The 21,521-nt window shown below is 40.6% G+C and overlaps 1 protein-coding gene across 1 annotated transcript in view; it reads right to left on the bottom strand.

Moving 5' to 3' along the window:
* Nucleotides 1-17,902: 17,902 nt before the first annotated feature.
* SEC23A (SEC23 homolog A, COPII component) overlaps nucleotides 17,903-21,521 on the bottom strand; it is a 75,381-nt gene continuing 71,762 nt past the window's right edge. The window contains exon 20 of the mRNA XM_077769197.1: nucleotides 17,903-19,303. Coding sequence (XP_077625323.1) covers nucleotides 19,214-19,303 — 90 coding nt within the window. The 3' untranslated portion in view covers nucleotides 17,903-19,213. The remainder of the gene's footprint in view (nucleotides 19,304-21,521) is intronic.

Genomic DNA, 21,521 nt, shown 5'->3' with positions numbered 1-21,521 from the left:
TCCTGGCCACGTTGGCTGAAAGTCCGTATTGAAGAGAACTGTAAAGTTATGATGGCTCGTGTCATGGCCTCCTCCAAAGGCTGGCCAGAAACTGAAAAACCCATACTGTGGGGAGAGCCTGAGGGGATCCCACCACCATATGCCCCACCCAACCCCTTACCGCCACCTGCGCCTCCAGCCGCCCTGGCTGCTGAAACCCCACCAAAGCCTGCCCCTAGTCCCGAGGCCTCACCTCCTCCTGCACCACCAGCCTCTTTGGATGTCACAGGCTCACCCAGTCCTAACCCCACACACCCCTCCTGGAAGGCAACTAGAAGATCAGGCCAGTAAAGATAGTCACTCCCTGTATCACCAGGGAGCCCTACAGATGTCACTGAGGGAAACTACGGGACCCATCTATCATGATCAGGAAGGCCAGATCCGAGGAGGCCAGTGTGTTTGTGTGTACCAACCCTTTACTACTATGGACCTCCTAAATTAGAAGCACCATTCTCCCTCCTATACAGAGAAGCCCCAGGCTATGATTAAACTAATGCAGTCCATAATTTAAACCCATAAACCTACCTGAACAGACTGCTGCCAACTCCTCCTGACCCTCTTCAATATGGAGAAGCATCCCCAAATTACCGAGGCAGATCTAAAATGGTTAGAGGAGAATGCCTCAGCTGGGACACTCGACACCGAGGCTTATGCTTGGGCCCACTCCCCTAGGAAGCACCTTAAATGGGACCCAAATGACTCAAGTATAGATGGAGAGTTTGCAAGGAAACCTAAATGACATGAAGGAAGGCAGGGAGGGGTGGGGTGGGAAGGCCATGAATATGAATAAAACATCAGAAGTGCTCCAGGGACCCAAGGAAAGCCCGAGCCAGTTCTATGAGAGACTATGTGAGGCATTTTTGTCTCTACACCCCTTTTGATCCAGAGGCACCGATTAACCAGCCGATGGTCAATGTGGCTTTTGTAGGTCAGGCTGAAGGGGACATCTGGTGCAAGCTGCAAAAGCTAGAGGGTTTCACCATCTTGATTGCCCGTCAATCGCTGGAGGTAACAACTCAGGTGTTTGTCAACCGTGATCAGGCAGTGGAAAGGCAAAAACACTTTAAGCTGCAGAAAAAGGCAGACTTGTTAACTGCTGCCTTGAAGCAGGCAGAATGCTCCTGGAAAGGTGCCCCAGAGGGATAGGGACAGGGCCAAAAAGGGGAACACTAGGGAGGATCATCTCGCCCAGGATCAAACTTAGGATGAAACCAGTGTGCTCACTATCATCAGGAGAGACACCGGAAAATGAGTGCCCCAGCAGCTGGGTAATTCTCAGCAGAGCCCCAGGCAGAAAGAAAGAGGCCATGTGGTCCAGGGCTGGTACCAACGAGCATCACTGCCTCATGGGGCCCTTGAAGATGATTTTGTAGAGCTAGCCGCATGGAGGACTAGGAGGAGGACTAGTACAGACTGGGCTCTATTTTGTTAGGCCACCAAGAGCCTATGGTCAGAATTAATGTTGGGGGTGGAGGGCACCCATCAACTTCATGGTAGATACTGGGGTGGAACACTCAATGGTGACCCAACTCACGGGTCCCCTCTCACAGAGACAAGCCACCATTGTGGGGGCCATGGACAATCAGACACACCATCCCTTCCTCCTGTCTCAGCAATGCAATTTAGGTGGCCATGACATCATGAATTCCTGTACCTCCCCAACTGAGCCATGGCTTTAATGGGCCAGGGCCTGTGGGGAAAGCTTCAGGCTCAGATAACCTTCAACTCCCATGGACAAACTGCTCTGACCCTACAAAAACCAGAAGCAAAGATTATGACTCTTACGATTCCCCAAGGGGAAGAATGGCACCTCTACAGCCTCATGGAGGAACCACAACAGGGACCTGAGCTGCCCTTCAGAGTACGAGGAGTGTGGGCTGAGGACAACCTACCTCCAGTAATTGTAGAACTTAAGCCAGGGTCAGAGCCAATATATCAAAAACAATATTTTATCCCTTTTAAGGCATAGATGGGGATACAGAAGCACCTGGAAAGACTTCTAACATACAGGATCTTCTGACCTTGTCAATCATCTTGGAACACGCTTCTCCTACCAGTCCAGAAACCAGGCAATGATGACTACTGGCCAGTCCAAAACCTGCACCCAATAAGCCAGGTGGCTGTCACCCTGCACCGGGTTGTCCAGAACCCATACACTCTCTTGGGTCTTATCACCACCAAAGCTGCCTTCTTCATATCCCTAGACCTCAAGGATGCCTGCCGCCTTATGCATCTGCCTGGCCCCCAGAGTCAATCAATTTTCATCTTCCATTGGGAGAATTCTGAAAATGGTGACAAGAGCCAGTTGACTTGGACCAGATTGCCTCAGAGGTTCAATAACTCCCCAACCATTTTCAGCAGTGCATTAGCCTTAGATCTAAGAGCCTTCCCAGTGGATCAACATGGCTGTGTCTTGCTTCAATATGTAGATGACTTACTGCTTGCTGGAAGGTCTCAGGAGGATTGCATGAAAGGACCTCAGCAGCTCCTTAACCTCCTATGGGAAACTGGCTATAATGTCTCAAGGAAAAAGGCCCAAATCTGTCAAAAGAAAGTCAAGTACGTTAGCTTTCACCTCTCCCAGGAGCAGTGCCTACTCCGCCTGGAGAGAAAATAGGCCGTTGGTTCAATCCTGGTCCCGTCAACCCGATGTCAGGTTCAGCAGTTTCTTGGAGCTACAGGTTTCTATAGAATCTGGATACCTAACTTCTCAATCTTGGCAAAACTCCTTTATGAGGCCACAAAGTGGGAAGAGCTAGAACCTCTGTTATGGGAGCAAGTACAGCAAAGGGCTTTTGAAGAGAGATCAAATGGGCCCTTGCCAACACACCTGGTTTGGGCCCCCAGACATGCCCAAGCCCTTCTTCTTGTATGTTCATGAATGTACTGGCATCACAGAGGGAGTCCTAACCCAGATGCTGGGGTCATGGCAGCGCCCAGTGGCATATCTCTCCAAGCAGATTGACTCTGTTGCCTGAGGCTGGCTGCTCTGTCTATGGGAACATGCAGCCATGGCCGTCTTAGAGTCTGAGGCTGACAAGTTAACTTTGGGACAAGAATTGACAGTCCAAATGCCACATTTAGTATCAACACTAATGAGGTACAAGGGACAATACTGGCTAACCAGTGCCTGGATGATCAGATATCAGATGATTTACATCCTTTATATGAAGAGAAGGGTCTAATAAATTCAGGAAGAAAAGACATAAAGTATGGTAAGGAAACATTTGAACTCTTAGATGCTGTGTCAGCCCCTAAAAGAATGGCAGTCATGCATTGTTGGAGAGATCAAAGGGGAGACACCACAGTGGCACAGGGAAACCATAAAGCAAACAAGAGGCAAAGCTTGCAGTCTCCAAAGAAACAGCGGAATCAGTGGCTTTAAGCACCGCACCGTTCCCTAGTCCACTGGCAGAATGGGACCCAAATTACAGCATGAGAGTACCTGTTTTAAGACAAAATGGAAGATACCTCCCAGGTGGATGGTGGGGATTTGAAGATGGTTGGGTAGCAATTCCTGAGGTCCTGCCTCCAGCTTTTGTCAAGCATTTCCGTAAGGAAACCCATTTTGGCCAGACAGCTCTCGAGACTATGCTGAGCCGACATTTCTACATCCCTCGACTCTCCAGCATAGCCCGAGCAGTATGCAAGCAATAGGAACTGTGTGCCCAGAATAACCACGTCAGGGACCTAAGGCTGGCCCTGGGTGCAGAGTGTCTTGGGGAGCCCCATTTGAAAATATGATGGTGGACTTCACTGAGCTTCCCCAGGTCTGAGGCTATAAATATTTGTTGGTCTTTGTGTGCACTTTCCCAGGCTGGGTGGAAGCATTCCCTACTTGCACAGAAAAGGCACATAAAGTGGCCCAGCTTCTTCTAAAGGAAATCATTCCTCAGGGCGCCTGAGTGGCTCAGTTGGTTAAGCCTCTGACTTCGGCTCAGGTCATGATCTTGTGGTTCATGGGTTCAGGACCCATGTCAGGCTCTGTGCTGACAGCTCAGAGCTTGGAGCCTGCTTTGGATTCTGTGTCTCCCTCTCTCTCTGCCCCTCCACCACTCATGCTCTCTCTGTCTCTCTCTCTCAAAAATAAAATAAACATTAAAAAGAAAAAGAAATCATTCCTTGATTTGGGATCCCCATCACTATGGGATCAGGTAACGGGCCAGCATTCATGGCTAAGGCAGTGTGACTGGTGGCAAAGAGGTTTAAGATCACCTGGAAGTTAGACACAGCATACCGACCACTTAAGTAGACTATGTCAGGAAACCCACATACGCTGGGACCAGATGTTGCCAATCGCCTTGTTAAGAATCAGGTGTAGCCCCACCAAGCAGGTGGGGTTCTTCCCTTATGAAATCTTTAATGGACACCTTTCCCCCATTATTAAGGGCTTCAGAGGGGATCTAGATGAGATAGGCAATCTAAACCTGAGGCAACAAATGCAAGTCCTTGGCTTTCCCTTCACCACCTTACACCACTGGGTCAGGGAGCGATTACCTATGAGTCTGACCACAGACACTCACCCATTTAAACCAGGAAATGCTCTATGGGTGAAAGAGTGAAATGTTCAACCTCTAAAACCCCTCTGGAGGGGCCCATTCACTATCAGTTTGTCCACCCCTACTTCAGTAAAGGTAGCCAAAGTGGGTCCCTGGATTCACCACAGCAGAGTGAAGCCGGCATCTCGAAACTGGGAGTGCATTCCTGATCCATCAATGTCATATACGCTGACCATACAGAAGAAGCAATCTGCGACTCCAGAGGCTCTGGGAGTCTGCAGCCCTGCTTTAGTCACTCCAAAAGCTGACTAATCTACACAGAACATATGCTTTAGGACGGTCCAGTGGAACAAATAGACTGTCATTTTCTTACTGTGATGCACTGCAACCCCTTGTGTCTCACTGTTATTGTGATTCTTGATCTACTTTTCACCATAGGATTGGCAGAGGCTGCCCCGCCCAGCTGGGAGTGTGGTAAGAGGTTTCTGTTAGCACAAACCTTCCTTTTATGGATAGGATGCTTCGTTGGTATTGGTTGCCTCTAATATGGACCCCTTCTGTAGACCTAGATTCCTCATCATGTGACCCATGCATTTGAATAACTAGGTCAGGCCAGGAGGTCACTTGGACCTTACTATACTATACCCACTTCTTATGCCAAGAAAGAGTCCTGGGGACCTGCAGACACAATAAGACACCAATCTATCAATGGGAGAGTCAATACACTTGCTTTGACCCACAATACTCCCCTAGTACAGATTAGTTAGAAGTCTGATCCTACCAAGAGGCAGAGGGGCTTTGGTCAGCCAAATACAAACTACTAACCCAAATGACCAGTGTCAGTATGGTTTGATGTATGTGCAGTTATAGGTATTGGCCCACAGGCATCTGTCATATGAAAAAAGTGGGCACTTGTCATAGAGGCCCCAAGGACTTCTGATATCCCATGCAGAGGCTTAGATTGGGAGCAGGAACACCCACTCAATGACAAATACATGTGTGAGGAAAATGTTTTATGTGCCTATATACCTAAGTTTTTATTCCTCAGCTGGAGCTGTGTTTCATGGGCTTTTTGGAAAAAAAGAAGGCACAACAGCATTCCTTCAGAAGACGGCTGGTACATCAGATTGTCAAAGGCCTGTAACCCTGTTAATTTTACCATCATTAACCCAGGGGACTACAAATGGCAATGGGGCACCCAAATTGGCATCCAGATCCATGGGCAAAGCAGAGACCCAGGGACTGTGCTGTATTTCAAGAGAGTCATTAGCACCCATCTAACCATATCCCATCAAGGCTTCCACTCCTTCTATGAAGAAATAAGAAGTAGCTTCCTCTCATTTCAGTCACAGCAAGTAACTTGTTTCTAGTCCTAGCAGAGGGCTATACCCCAGACTCTGAAGATCTCTTCTTACTAAGAATGTGGGGGAAGCAGTATGAGGGGGTCATTGGCCATGAGAGGCTAGAGAATTAGATCATTGTGAATCTTATAAGGGAACAGAATACCCCAGTCCTACTACTGGGGTTTGGCTCCTTAAAACCTCGATTATGGGGAAAAAACTGCTTTGCCTGATGGGGAAGAAAGTCCACCATCTTTTTTTGGAAACTTAACATGCCCCAGCCAAAGATTTTATAACTCAACTGCCCAGGACACCCAATGGTGGGGGTCCCGAGATCTCCTTGAGCCATATCCCCACCCCTTGTCTAACTTCTCTCATCTCCGAGGGGCCTGGGACAATGTTGGTATGGCCATAGAATGGTGGTGGGCCCCAGGTGGACTATACTGGATATGGAAGGACAGCCTATTCAGTACTTCCCTCATGCTCGTCAGAGTCATGTGTGCTGGCAACTATTCGTCCATCTTTCTTCTTGCTTCCATTTTCCAGAGGGGAACATTTGGGAGTCCACATGTATGGGGATAGGGAGACTCAAAGGAAATGATGTGCACTACAAACTGGCAATTGGAAAGATTATGAATGGCCTCCCAAGCATATAATCCAATATTATGTCCCTGCCACCTGGGCAGAGGATGGGTCCTGGGGCTACTGCACTCCCATTTACATGCTAAACCACATAATCAGACTGCAAGCCGTTGTAGAAATTATAACCAGAGAAACTACCAGAGCTCTTAACCTACTAGCCAAGTAGCAGACTAAAACATGCAACACTATCAGTCAAAATCACTTGGCCTTAGATTACATGCTTGCTTCCGAGGGAGGAGTTTGTGGAAAGTTTAACCTGAGCAACTGCTGCCTACAGATAGATGATGAAGGAAAAGTCATAAAGGAGATCACAGGTTGAACGAGAAAGGTTGCTCATGTCCCAGTCCAGACCTGGAAAGGTTAGAACCTGGGGAGTTACTTGGAGGATGGTTTTCAACTCTCAAGGGATTCAAAACCCTCATAGGTATTATCCTCTTGATTTTGGGAGCTTGCTTAATCCTGCCTTGCCTAGCTCCCCTGGTTATATGGTCTGTCTTCAGCTTCATTGAGGTAATGGTCAAAAAGAAAATGGCCATGCATGAGATGATGTTAGGGAAATACAAATCTCTAAGCCAAAATGGTGCTCTTTGACCCAAGATAGGGGGTTCAAGCATGAAAGGGGGGAATGTGATAGAGCCTCTCCCTAAGGAATGTGGTGAAAACCTCAAGACAAAGAAAGGCAACCTGGCTACGTATGCGTGTGTGACATTCCTCATGACTCTGTAACATAGATCGTTGTATGGAAAGGCAACCCCCCACTGCATTCTGGGCTCAGCCTTTTGGGGGTCTTATCCCACTGAGTCTGTGCTGGCACAAATAAAGCTGCTTCCTGGAAAGAAAAGTCTTGGTGTCCTAACTCTCTGTGTGTGACTGGCCTCTACAGTCTCATGGTTTGTGAGTTTGAGCTTCGTGTTGGGCTCTGTGCTGACAGCTCAGAGCCTGGAGCCTGCTTCAGATTCTGTCTCCCTCTCTCTGCCCCTCCCCCACTTGCACTTTGTCTCTCTGTGTCTCTCAAAAATAAACATTAAAAAAAAAAAGAAAGATTATCATCATACTTTAAATTTACATTTTGGTTATAACCAAAATGGAAATATGGCCAAAATATCAAATACAAGAAATTATAGGCCAAAAATATGCTCATATCTGGAGATACTAGAATAATGTGTGACCTCAAAATACCAGTGCAGCCTCTCTTATTGTGTTATAGAGTCCATAATCACTGCTTTTAAAACAATTGATTTACAAAGCAAATAAAAAATGTCATGTATTTGTAATTTTCTTCTGGGAACTCAGATTTTGAAAGTTTGTCATGCATGATGTGGAACTAAAGTCATCTCTCCAATTTTGTATGCTTTTAACAAACTATTTTTCACTTTTGGGTTCCAATTATTGAAGACAGGAGTAGGGATTAGCTTTCAAAAAACAAACACTAAAGCATGGATGTTGATAGAAAAGTCACATGAAGAACTAGGAAAGTTCAGACTTTAAAGTGGAGGAGGAAGATATTAAAGCAGGATTTGTTTTCAGTTATGTAGTAGTTACTGCCCCCCTGAGGTGAAAAAGTGTTAGTGCCTCCAAGCTATATTCCCCTTGATTGAAATTTAATTTATCCTTAGCACTTTCTTTTTTTTTTTCTTTTTTTAAAATTTTTTATGTTTCTATTTATTTTTGAGATATAGAGACAGAGCATAGTCAGGGGAGGGGCAGAGAGAGAGGGAGGCACAGAATCCAAAGTTGGCTTCTGGCTTTGAGCTGTCAGCACAGAGCCAAAAGTGGGGCTCAAACCCACAAACCGTGAGATCATAACCTGAGCCAAAGTCAGACACTTAACTGACTAAGCCATACAGGCACCTGTACCCTTAGCATTTTCTATCATGTTTCTATGAAATGCTTCCCTTTGCTGTTTTTATTATATTATTATTTATTTTCTTCCTTTAGTGATTCTCTCCTTTGTTCACTAAAGACTTAATAATATAAAAAATCAGAGTGAATTAAAATGTTCCCTCAATTCAAGAGCTAGTTTCAGCGATTCCATAATAACAGAAAGTGAAAAAATACAGAGAAATGTAATGACACATTCCTCAACAGAAAAAAAAAAAGAGCAGAGAATCATTTTTCTCTCTTGACAAGTTTTATCTCACATCCTTTTAAAAATTTAATAGTAAAGAATTTGCTAGAGATGAAAGTTTATTAATTTTATGAAATCACAGGATTCAGAAATAAATGACAATTATACTCTATTGTATGAGTCATCTAACACATAAAAAATCTTTCATTGATAGGCAAATATTAAATATGCCTTCCTCCGTGCAGATATCTGACTGGTAGATTAGTTCTATTTCTAATTTTCTAGAATCATCAGCAACTGATATTTTTAGCACAAAGTGCTGCTTTATAAATCATTTTTATCTCTAGTCTCTGAGCGCTTATGTAACCCATATACTATTACATATAAAGTGATTGAATGGTACTATCTCAGTTATTTTTTAGCTGCAACTACCAAGAAATAGTTATGCTACACATGGTGTCATGGAGTTGTGAAAAGCAGTGTCCATTTTTAGCCCAGACTCCAAACAGGGAGGGGCTCTACCACCAAACACCCTTCCCATGGCTATAGCTCAGAAAGAATCCCCACCCAGCAGAGCAGACCCAGCAGGCAGAAAAGACCACAACCACACAACATTCTGCAGAAAGTTGCTGCATCGTGTCACCTTCCTCATTAACAAGAAAAGCAAGCAGATGTTTTTGTCCACCATTTTAAAGGCAAACATAACCTTCATTAGCACTGGTTGAGGAAGGGACACCTAGGCGGCTCAGTCAGTTAAGCATCCAACCAGCTTAGGTCATGAGCCCCCATCGGGTTCTATGCTGACAGGTCAGACCCTGGAACCTGCTTCGGATTCTGTGTTTCCCTCTCTTTCTGCCCCTCCCCCACTTACACTCTCACTCTCTCTGTCTCTCTCTCAAAAATAAATAAACATTAAAAAAATTTTTTAAAAGAAGTGGTTGATGAAGATTCAGCTGTTAAGGTTTACTTTGAGCAGTTTATAAGCAAACCCTGTAACTAGGAATAACAGTAAGAACTGTATATCACGAAATAGACTGTGGAGAAAGAGTTGAGTGGGTGGGACCCAGGAGAAAAATCTGGGCAAAGATTGTATCAGAAAACAGAACCATTCCCGGGACATGCTGATTAAGAAGTTATCTGTGAGAGAAGAACCTGAGACTGACAGTGGGATTCTCTGTATGTATACCATTCACACTCTTCTTGTGGATAAGTGTGCAACAAGGGGCTTGGAGGAAGTTGTCAAGATAACTTAGATAGCAAATTCCAGAGTGAGCTGTAAGATAGGCCATCAGGCAGAAATATTAAAGAGGTGATATATGCTTCCCACTTAGCACAGGACCTGGCTATTGTTAAATGGGACTATGTCTATGACGTGGAGCGATCTGTAAGTCTATTTGGTGGGAGTCACTTAAAAGTGATCAGCCTGCTAAAGTCTCCATCAAGTGGCTGAGGAGTGGGAGACTACACACATTGAACAAGGGACAGACATAAATTACAGTAACTTTCCAGTCAGACACAAATTACAGTAACTTTCATACTTATGGCTCATGGATCCTACTCATTCAATATACAAGTTACAAAGATGTGGAGTGAGTCATATATAATTCCTGTTACTCATTGATATTAAGGTTTTTGTTGTCTTCAGAAAGCTGTAAGTTAGTAATCCTGCTGGATAGTGTTAGAAAGACACCTAAACCAGATGGACAGATAAAACACTACAGCTCCTTGGACTGTGTCCAAATGTGCCACACTCTCACTTCCCCTGATTAGTTTCATGAATACTGAATCCCTATTATTTGCAATATTGGGTCAAAAGGTAAATTTATCATGGTTACTGTGATCTTTGTTTCACCAATAAGTTTAATTCTTCTCAAATAATGGGGCTTTGTTGTAAGGGCACATTTGGGAATCAGGATGAAAGGATTCCAGAAATAGCCATTCTGCAAGATTCAAGGCCATCTAGGAACCATTCTCCAGCCGGAGTTCATGGATCTTCACCTGAATGTTCCACCATCAATGTGCCTTTCCACTTTTTGTTTCTTCTCTATCATTTTTCCTCCCATTGCAGAATGGCTACTGTTCTCTGGATTTTCCTATTCAACTTTTAGAGGAGGAGAATAAAATTGGTCTAGTTAGTTACCATTTTCCTTACAGAGGAAAGTTGTTCATGCCAAGTCATTTCATAGCCCACCAGTCAGTCTGTGGATGAGTTGCCTTTAGAAAACTTGATCCCATCCCTTTGCTTACAAGAGACCAGGACTGGCTGCTTAGCTCAACAGAGGGCTGTAAGAGGGAGGACATCTTGAATGTATCAAGCATGATGATTGATATGTCTTATGCTCTATGTTAAGTATTTGGTTTTCTTCCTCTGCAGTGGTAACTTTAGGTTTTATTTATAAATGAGCTTTAACTACGAAAGAAACAGAGCCATATATAACATACAGCTACATCGTTATCAAAGACATTTTGTGATTATATTCTTAATAAATAAAAGTATTCTCTGGACAAATTTAAATGTATCTCTTTGACAATCACAGCTTCATAATCTATTTAATCATAAGAAATCCCCACCTCATTCCACAGAAATATTATTTTGCGTAAGGTCTTGCAGAAAGGTGGAGATTTTTTTCAATCCAGTTGGATTCCTTCATTAGATACAGTCAGATTCTTAAGTTTTACAGACAACTAGTGATATTGACTTAAAATTGTAAGGTGCAGATGGAGAAGCAGATATGGCTGTCACCGGTAGAGGCTGAGTAAGCACAGTGCTTTGAGTGGGTGCTATGAGTGTTCCTGCCAGAGAACCTGCAATAACAAAACATTAGTTCCCTGAAACCATGCTGGACTTTAGCCTCCAAATGGAAACTAATCATTAGAGTCATTTACAACAAGGTATGTCAAAAGTGTGCACGACGCTCAGTAAGTAAACATACTTGAAAAGGTTCACTGTAAATAGATGAGATGAGAAGACAAGAACATACAGAAAACAGTAGTCTGTTGTTCTAAAGTCTGCTCAGACTATCAAATTTATTTTTCTACCTTTGGTAAGATCCATGTCTACCCTAATGCATAATAAACATACCTCATTAAGAACATTTCATAACATGCTTTGGCAATCTATTTCATGGTCCTAAAAAATGGAACAGATCATCCTTAAAATAATTAAAGGCAATTATTAATTAAGCCATTTCACAGTTTATTACATAGGATCTTATTTTTTCAAAACCCCTGTTAAAATACAGAACCTAATTCTGGGTATTATCAAAACCCAGGATTCAATGAAAACATTCTCTTTGGTCACATGATATTGTACTAACATTAATATTTCAGTAACTTGATAGCTTTTCTAATAGAAATACTTCCTTGCTGAAAAAGATATATTTGATAAATCAGTTGGCTTAATGTTCTCATTAAAAATAGAATTTTAGAATTAAACGTTGCAAGAGACGATGCATGATGGCATAATCCATGCTCAACAGAGGAAGACTGATTGTGCTCCCTACATACCTTGTTAGCACTTAGTAAATAATTAATAAAAGAACTTCATCTAATTTCATAGCTTCAGCTATCAAATTCTATGCTTATGGTTCCCAAACCTGAGTCTCCTGATTCCAGAAAGCACATTTCCAACGGACTGTTGGGCTTCTTTGTATGGAAGTCGCAAAACATGCTAAAAATGTTGCTTCTAGCAGAACTTGCTATTTAAATTGTGGTCCAAAACCAACTTGACAATAAACTATTTAAGAAAATAAATAAATAAATTGTGGTCCAGAAAGCAACACTGATATCACCTGGGAACTTGTTAGAAATGCCAAATCTCAGACTCAACTTCAGACCTACTTCAAATTCTGCATTTTGATTATCTGTAAGTGATTCCTATGCATGTTCAAGTTTGGGAAGTACTGCTGTATGATACATCTCTGTTGAATTTTACTTCTTCACAGATGTTTTCAAACACGTAAAATATTTGACCTATCAGCATCTCACAAGAATTTTATGAAGATTAATGTTTAAACCTTTGCTGATTAAGGTATTTTTAAATTGCCTTGAAGACAGGAACTATCTGCTCTAACGCACTAAATAAAGTGAAATGTGATCCTTCATTTCTGGAGGTTCTTTAATCAGTATACTTATAACACTTCAAAATGACATCCTTACTGTAACTCAAAAGTAATCTCTAAATTTGTTACTCTTGGAAAAATCTCTAACCCGTACAAAAACTGTTGATTCTATGGATCACCTTACTTTGCCAAAGCAAATAGTGCAGTCCCCAGAACAGGTTAACAACATACAGAAGGATCATTCTGTCACTGCTTTGCCCTGTTAAGGCAGCTGAGCAGTATCTTGACACAGGGCAGAAAACAGCATTTTCCCCAGCAGAGCAAGCAACATTTCCCATGGGAAATAGATTCACACCACTTGGCTCTGCAACGCACTTTTCTTTACCTAAATACTCTGGTTACTGCAGGTGGAAAACACACAGTGCTCTGTTAGAGAGTGGGTGCACGATGTCTTGCTTGGAAGCGTTTTTCTAAATTGGCAAACATCCCCTGCATTATAGGCTGCCCTCTCTCTTTTAATGACGATATCAGAGAGTGCCAGCTGGCTTTGTAGGTCAGTGATCATAGTTCCTCAGAATGTGTTGTATAAAACAGATTTAAATATTCTCCATCAAATTCTGGTCAAGGCTTATTTTGGTATGTGACATGTTATTCGTTCCCAATTCACTAACATTATCTTTAAACATGTTAAGTCATTTGCAGGGTTCAGCAATTTACAGCTATTTTGTCTTACCTGTCACTGAAGGGACTTTATAGAGGTCAGATGACCAACAATCTGGGATATTGACAGGGAATTCTTGAATTGGATAGAGATAGAACTTGACCTCAGGGGACCTTTTGAACTCCAAAATTCTACAATTTCTCAAGTTTTGAAACTACTTCTACATTCCTGAGTAGTAAATGTATGATTTTAACATCTAATCTTCCCTGAAATTTATGAAAGGAAAATTTTATGGCTTGGTCATTAAACAACTAAACAAATATGCTTCTTGGGGTGCATGGGTGGCTCAGTCAGTTGAGTGTGTGACTCTTGATTTCTGCTCAGGTCATGATCAGTTCATGGGTTCAAGCCCTGCATCAGGCTCTATGCTGACATGAAGCCTGCTTGCAATTCTGTCTCCCTCTTTCTTTGCCCTTCCCATCACTCTCTCAAAATAAATAAATAAACATGAAAAAAGGTTTTAAAAAATCATTACATCAGTGGCACAATTTAGAAATTTTTCTTGGTGTAAAGTTTTAGATGACATTAATCAAAATTCAAAATAGTTGCAGTCTAAATCAGGCTTAAACAGTTTATAACAAGACACTAAGTCTTAGGGCTGCCTGGGTAGCTCAGCTGGATTAAGTGTCTGACTTCTACTCCGGTCATGATCTCACGGTTCAGAGTTTGAGCCCCACATCAGGCTCTGTGCTGTCAGCACAGGGTCTGCTTTGGATCCTCTGCCCCCAACCCCCTCTCAAAAATAAACATTACAAAAACAAAAAACTAAGCTTTAGATCAGCATACAGAAATTGTAGAGAAGGCAATTAAGTATTCAGTAACAAAATATAAGAAAATAAACATTTACACTGAAGAATCATTCAAAAAACCAGGAAAGTAACAGATGTTTGTCCTACATGGCCAAAAGAAATTAAAACAGCAAGATTCAAATGCCTTGATCTATAACTGGACATTTGTTCAAAACCAATTGATTAAATAATGTCAATGTGCACCAACATTCAGCCACTTGGTCTCATTTCTGCAAAAGAAGAAAAACTTCAGAGAGCTTTACCAAATGTAATAGGAATTTATCTTCAATTTTCTAGCTTATATATTATAGTGGAAATTGTTCTACCAAAAAGGTTTTTGAAAGTTGCTAGCATCAATCCTAAAGAAAGTTTTAGGAATTTAGGAATTTATGAAATTAGTAAAAATGGGTTTCTTATGAATATCAAATTTACTTTGAAAGTTTTGCTGTTTGCATCTGTTGCTTCAAATGAAAAAAAAACTTTTGAAATTAATAAAGTGTTCTTCACAATCAACTATGAAAAGATTGACAAGTCTGACTTCACTCAGTAAAGCATGGATATGTGAAAAGATCAATTTTTATGAAGTCTTAAGACAAATTTACCAAAGGTTCAAAATACTACTAAAAAGTATTAATCCAATATTTTTCCTTTTTATGTCTTTACCATGCTTTCCCTTTGCTATCTTTTTTTTTCTTGCCTTTTGATCAGCTTGCTTTTTTAAAAAAATAATGTTTGTGTTTGAGACAGAGAGAGAGAGCACAAGCAGGGAAGTGGCAGAGAGAGGGGGAGACAGAATCTGAAGCAGGCTCCAGGCTCTGAGCTGTCAGTACAGAGCCTGACATGGGGCTCGAACCCACAAACTGTGAGATCATGACCTGAGCCAAAACCAAGAGTTGGACACTTAACCGAGCCACCCAGGTGTCTCATGATCAGATTGCTTTTATTGCTTTTTTTCCTCCACTGGTTTGGAAGTAACATGTTCTGGTTTGAAAAGTTTTATATCCTGTTTTGACCTGTGTTATCCTTAACTTTTAAAAATACATAGCTAATTTTATGTTGATTTAAGAAAAGCCTAAAATTGACATTTCTATCCATCTTCCAAATACTTATGACATTTTACTGTTTTTTGGTTTTTTTTTTTAATGTTTCCTTAGTGGGAAAAATATCCCTGATTTCCCAGTATCATATTGTCAACCCAAATTATTGGGCTTTCTGTCAGTATACTCCATAGATGGGAAAGAAAAATATCTGAATTCATTTAGTAATGTAACTTCATTATTCCATATCTAGTATTGTATACCAATTATTATATTTATCAGATAATAATACATTAAGTCTAGATTGGCTTTTGTTTCTCCATTAAAGAAAGGAAGAATGAACATAAGTGTTTTAATTTCATTAGGTAAACTATTAAAAAGCAAGCAAGAGAAACCATCTGAATTACTTGATAAAATGCTCAAGATGAATACAAATCAAGCATGTGAGAGTATAAAAAATATGTATGCATATATATTGGAAACATGGAAAATGAAAATAAAATGTAAAGATGGGCATTAGAAAGCAAATAATCCTAATTTGTTGGTATTGTTTGAAAAATAACTGAAAAATTATTTTCATTTAAAATCAAACCAAGTGCAATAAGCCACAGCACTTAATTTATAACAGTCAATGAAAAATGCATTTGCTTTTGTCACTATATAAATCCCAAACACCACACTAAGACTAATGCTTAGGTAGACCTAGAGACCCCTCTCCAATACTACACCTTTTCATTGGTGCCCTTTGTGCTATTTTTCTAAAGGAGATCTAGGATCCGATTGATGTGTAGCATGCAATGTTACCAGGTCAAAGTATTTGGATTTTAAGGGGATGGATTTCAAGGGAATGACATCATTAGATTTGTATTTCAGTGAACTGAAGAGAGGGATGGAAGAGACTGGAGTAAGTAGACTGGTTAGGAGGCTGTTGCGCCAACCATGTAAGATATGATGAGGGTAGAAGAGCAGTAAAATGGGGAACAGTAAATAGATTAGGGGAATTATTAAAGAGGATGAACCGGTGAATTTAGTTACTAAAGATGTGGAGACTAAGAATTGAAAATGATACATTGGTTTCTGGCCTAGACAAGTACATTCTCAGATGCAGTCTGTGGGGCTACGGAATATAAGAGGGAGTTTATTAAGTGGGGAACTGGATGGAGAAAATGTCTCAGCTCACTTTTGGAATCAGTCAATAAAAGAATAAATTTATCTTGTTACAACAAAATAAATCTGTACAGATGAGCTCCAAAGTTGTTTTTAGAGATAAGGCCACTAGGGGGTAGTAGGCTCAATAGTGAATTCAAAATAGTTCTGACTTACCAAAGCTTCTCAGTGCCACTGATGCTCTTCATCCACTCTAAATTTCATTAGAGGGGTTAAATATTTCTTTCTTCAACAATCTATTTAAATAGATAACAACTGGGGCGCCTGGGTGGCTCAGACGGTTAAGCGTCCGACTTCGCTCAGGTCATGATCTCCCGGTTCGTGGGTTCGAGCCCTGCACCGGGTTCTGTGCTGACAGCTAGCTCAGAACCTGGAGCCTGTTTCAGATTCTGTACCTCCCTGTTCGCTGTCTCTCTCTCTCTCAGAAATAAATAAAACATTTAAAAATTTTTTAAATAAATAGCTAACAATTTAGTCATAGCTAAAATTAGACACAAACAGATCCCAGGTGATCTCTTTTAAATGTTTAGTTAAAAGGACATGATATATTTGTTCCTCCTTACCCCTTCAATGCAGAGGTTCTTCAGCACCTTCAGCTGTAACTGATGTAGAAGTAAAGGATAAGTACTGACTTCTATCATTCAAGAATAACAATGCATTCTTTTTTTTAAATTTTTGTAATGTTTTATTTATTTCTGAGAGAGCGAGAGAGAGGCAGCATGAGCAGGGGAGGGTCAGAAAGAGAGGGAGACACAGAATCTGAAACAGGCTCCAGGCTCTGAACTAGCTGTCAGCACAGAGCCTGATGCAGGGCTCGAACCCACGAACCATGAGATCATGACCTGAGCCAAAGTCGGGACGCTTAACCGACTGAGCCACCCAGGCGCCCCAAGAATAACAATGCATTCTTAAAGAGCTTAAGGGGCCACACAAATTAAACATGTATCATCATCACAGGGACTTTCCTCAGTTCAAAAGTATGTTTAATTCCAAAACACAATTTCCTTATGGCAATAACTACTTTGGAGAGGATGAAAATTCTCTAAAATTGATTGTGGTTGGGGTGGCTGGGTGGCTCTGTTGGTGAAGCATCTGTTTTCGGCTCAGGATATATCTCACAGCTCGTGAGTCTGATTCCCACACCAGGTTCCCTGCTGTCACTGCAGACTCTGCTTCAGATCTGGTTTCCCTCCTTCTCTGCTCCACCCTGCTTGTGCTCTTTCTCTCCTCAAAGATACATAAAAGCATTTAAAATAATTGATCGTGGTGATGATTACACAAATCTGAATATTCTAAAAACCACTGAGGCGTACACTTTAAATGGGTGAATTGTGTGGGGGTGTGAATTATACCCCAATAAAGTTGCTACTTTTCAAAAACGAATACTCTCACTGGGTGTTATATGTAAACCAACTTGACAATAAACTATTTAAGGAAAAAAAACAAATACTTTTTAATCTACTCACAGCAGATTTCATAATTGGTCTATTTTTACATTAGGCCTCTAAGGCTTTACTAGACTTCGAAATAAGCAGGAAAACACAGAAAAAGTATATTTTATTGGTATTTAGGCCTAATACAGTTCAATTCAAATAAAATGGAACAGAGCAATTTATTTAATTGAATATAACATATAAACAATTTTTTAAGTTTGTTTTATCATATGATTGTGTTCATGCAAGTACAATCATCAAACTGTCCTTCTAAGCATGTATCATAGCACCACCTTTTATTTGCAGTACTTGATATAAATTTCATTGTCAAACATATCTGGCTTTAGCAATGTAAACATTTGCTACAAGTAAACTTTAAAAGGTAAAAGTGAATGATACTAATGAATAAATCAAAATAAAACTGAGCATCACCACATGATAGAATCCAACAAAATATTATATAATACTGTTTGAGTAAGAACAACTTAATACATTTCACAATATGGAAGCAGAAATAAAAAGTAATATGTAAACTCCCAAAATAGTGTTAAAATACTGAAGGATATAATGTAAAATTTACCTCAGAAAAACAAGGGGAAACAACATAACCATGCAGTAAAAACCAAATTTGGTTTAGTAGTGACAACAGTTATTTTACTGCAAAGCTTTCCTAAAATGCATTCTGACAAAACGGTTTATTTCCTATCTCCCTTTAAAAAAAACTTATCACGTTTAATCACATAGGTTGGGTACTTTATGGAAATTTCACATTATTTTGTCAGTTGTGGGATTGTTACCCCAAAAACCTTCCATCTCTAAACTATTTTTCCAAATGACCAAAAACATTAAATTATCTTCATGAAAATTATCATATATAAAGTCAAATAATTCCTAAACAATCATAAAAATAAATCTGCCTTAAAGAAAAGTACAGAAAAAGTGTATACAGAAGTGCTTGAAAATCACAGATATATTTCTCAATGAATAGGCAAAAATGTTCACATTTATCATTACTGTTGATTATTGTGCTTACTTTCTGGTTAAAATCAAGAAACAAGTTTTCAAAAAGTCAGCGAGGACATTCAGTGCCACTTTGTATTTTTCTGCAATATACAAATGAGTTATGTCTCTGCAGTGCAAGGCCAACTCTATTTTTACTCTTTAACATAATTAAGTTATAAAGACCTCAGATTTCTAAAACCAGTCATAATACTGTAGCAAGCAAATAAATTTGTTCTTATTGCTCTTATATGCCAGCTTATTCTACAAATGTGAACATTTTTCCACATGTCTCAAACCATACTAATATGAAGAGTCTAGAGAGATACCTGTATTGTTTTCCACAGATAAATTGAAAAAGGAAAAAAATGAAATTGAAATATTATTTCATCTTAAGTGTCCTTAATATGTTTAGCACTTCAAGCAGCACTTGACACAGCAAGTTTCTTCAAGTGATCCATAAACACTTGTAAACTAACATCATCTGTGAGAATAGGTGCTCCAGACTCCTGGAGGAAAAGAAAGATATTTGCTTTGATTAAACCATAGGGTGATATCTTAAAGTGTATAGGCAAACATTTAGAACAGTCAAGAAAGGGATGCCTAGGTGGTGAGGCCTTAGCTCAGCTCATGATCTCACAGTTCATGGGTTTGAGCTCCGTGTCAGGCTCTGTGTGCTGATAGCACAGAACCTGCTTTGGATCCCGTCTCCCTCTCTCTCGGCCCCTCCCTGTGCACATGCTCTCTCTCAAAAACAAATGAATAAACATTTTTAAAAATATAAATAAATAAATAAATAAATCAGTCAAGAAAATCACTGGAAGCAGAATAATGCCTATGCTCCTGTTGTATAATAAAGAATCTGACTGGCCTAAGTCTCAGGTTCCTGAGAGGGAGACTACATCCTTGGAATCTCCTAACACAGTGTCTTTGTTATTCATAAGCCCTCAGATCACACTTGACTTTATGCTTTGAGACGTGATGACTCAGGATGAGGGCCAATCACCAGGAAGATCGATATGATTACAGTGTGTGGGAGGGGGGTGAGATTTAAGGCAGCCTGACCTCTAGGGAGAGGAAGTGAGGTGAAGGGAGGGAAAAGAAGGGGAAGGAAACTTGATTCAGTCAATCATGGATGGTAGTAAAGAAACAAACAAACAACTCTGGCTACCAAGATTCAGTGGAGCTTCCTGTTTAACAAATTTATCAATATGCTAGGAGGGTGACAACCCTGATTCTATGGGGAAAGAACACAGAAGCTCTGTATCTAGAACTCTCCCAGACTTCACCCTGTGGGTCTCTTCACTGGTCCTTATTTGTAATCTTTATAATAAAACTGTGATCATAAGTATCAGTGCTTTCCTGAGTTCTATTAGTTGTTTGTTCTAGGGAATTATCAAANCCATCTAAAGCTGGAATCTGAAGTCGGGGACAGTCTTGTTGTGAACCATGTCCTTTAACTTGTAGAGTCTGCATTACTGCAAGTGGTCAACATCAGATTTGCGTCGCACAATCAGAATAGTTCCAGACCCAACTTAATCTGAACAGTATTAAAGTGTTCATTTGAAAAAAAAAAAAATTAATTAATTAATTAATTAATTAATTAATTAAAAAAAAAGAAAGAAAGAAAAAAAAATAAAGTGTTCATTTGTCTTGAATGTATTGTCACTTTTATCACTACTAAGGAATAAATCTCTCTTGGTAAGATTACTGCTACCTGTATACCAAAATATAATTGAGGGGCACCTGGGTAGCTCAGTCAGTTGAGCTTCTGACTCTTGATTTCCACCAGGGTCATGGGATAGAGCCCTGTACTGGGCTCCATGCTGAGAGTGGAGCCATTTTAAGATTCTCTCTCTCTCTTTCTCCGTCTCTCTCTCTCTCTCCCCCCCTGTTTCTCCTGCTCATGCTCCCTCACTCTCTCTCTAAAATAAATATAAAAATAATAAAATTGCACATATTTGGGGGCACCTGGGTGGCTCAGTCAGTTGAACATCTGACTCTTGATTTTAGCTCAGGTCATGATCCCAAAGTCATAGGATGGAGCCCCATGTTGGGCTCTGTGCTGAGTGTGGAGCCTGCTTGAGATTCTCTCTCCCTTTCTCTCTGCCCCTCTCCCCTGCTTTTAAAAAAAATGCACATATTTCAACAGAAATGCCAGTTGGAAGGAAGAATATTTACAGTATTTTTATTTATTTTTATTTTTAAATGTTTTTTATTTTTGAGAGAGAGAAAGAGAGAGACAAGAGAGAACAAATGGGAGAGGGGCAGAGAGAGAAGGGGACAGAGGATCTAAAGCAGGCTCTGTGCTGACAGTGAGCCTGATGCAGGGCTCAAACTCACCTGACCTGAAGTCAGACACAACTGACTGAGCCACCCAGGTACCCCTTTAGTATTTTTAAAATAAACTATGCTTTTAAGTTTTCATTCATGTCATTTTAATTGATCTCTGTGGGTTCTAAGTAACAAGAGTTAGGGAAAATTCCTAACCTTTATTTTAATAAAAACTGTGTTGACAGAATGCCCCTGGTAATCCAATCCACTAATAATAAAATTCTTTTTTACCAAGAAAAAGGTTTTCTGGGGTTACTTGGGTGGCTCAGTCATTTGAACATCTATCTGACTCTTAATTTCAGCTCAGGTCATGATCTCACAGTTCCTGGGATTGAATCCCACATCGGGCTCTGTGCTCCCTGCACAGAGCCTGCTTGGGATTCTCGCTTTCTG

This window comes from Crocuta crocuta, unplaced genomic scaffold (genome assembly GCF_008692635.1).
Source record: "Crocuta crocuta isolate KB4526 unplaced genomic scaffold, BGI_CrCroc_1.0 scaffold65, whole genome shotgun sequence".
Lineage (NCBI taxonomy): Eukaryota > Metazoa > Chordata > Mammalia > Carnivora > Hyaenidae > Crocuta > Crocuta crocuta.
The sequence above is the reverse complement of the archived record's forward strand: the minus strand, read 5'-3'. Positions and strand labels throughout refer to the sequence as shown.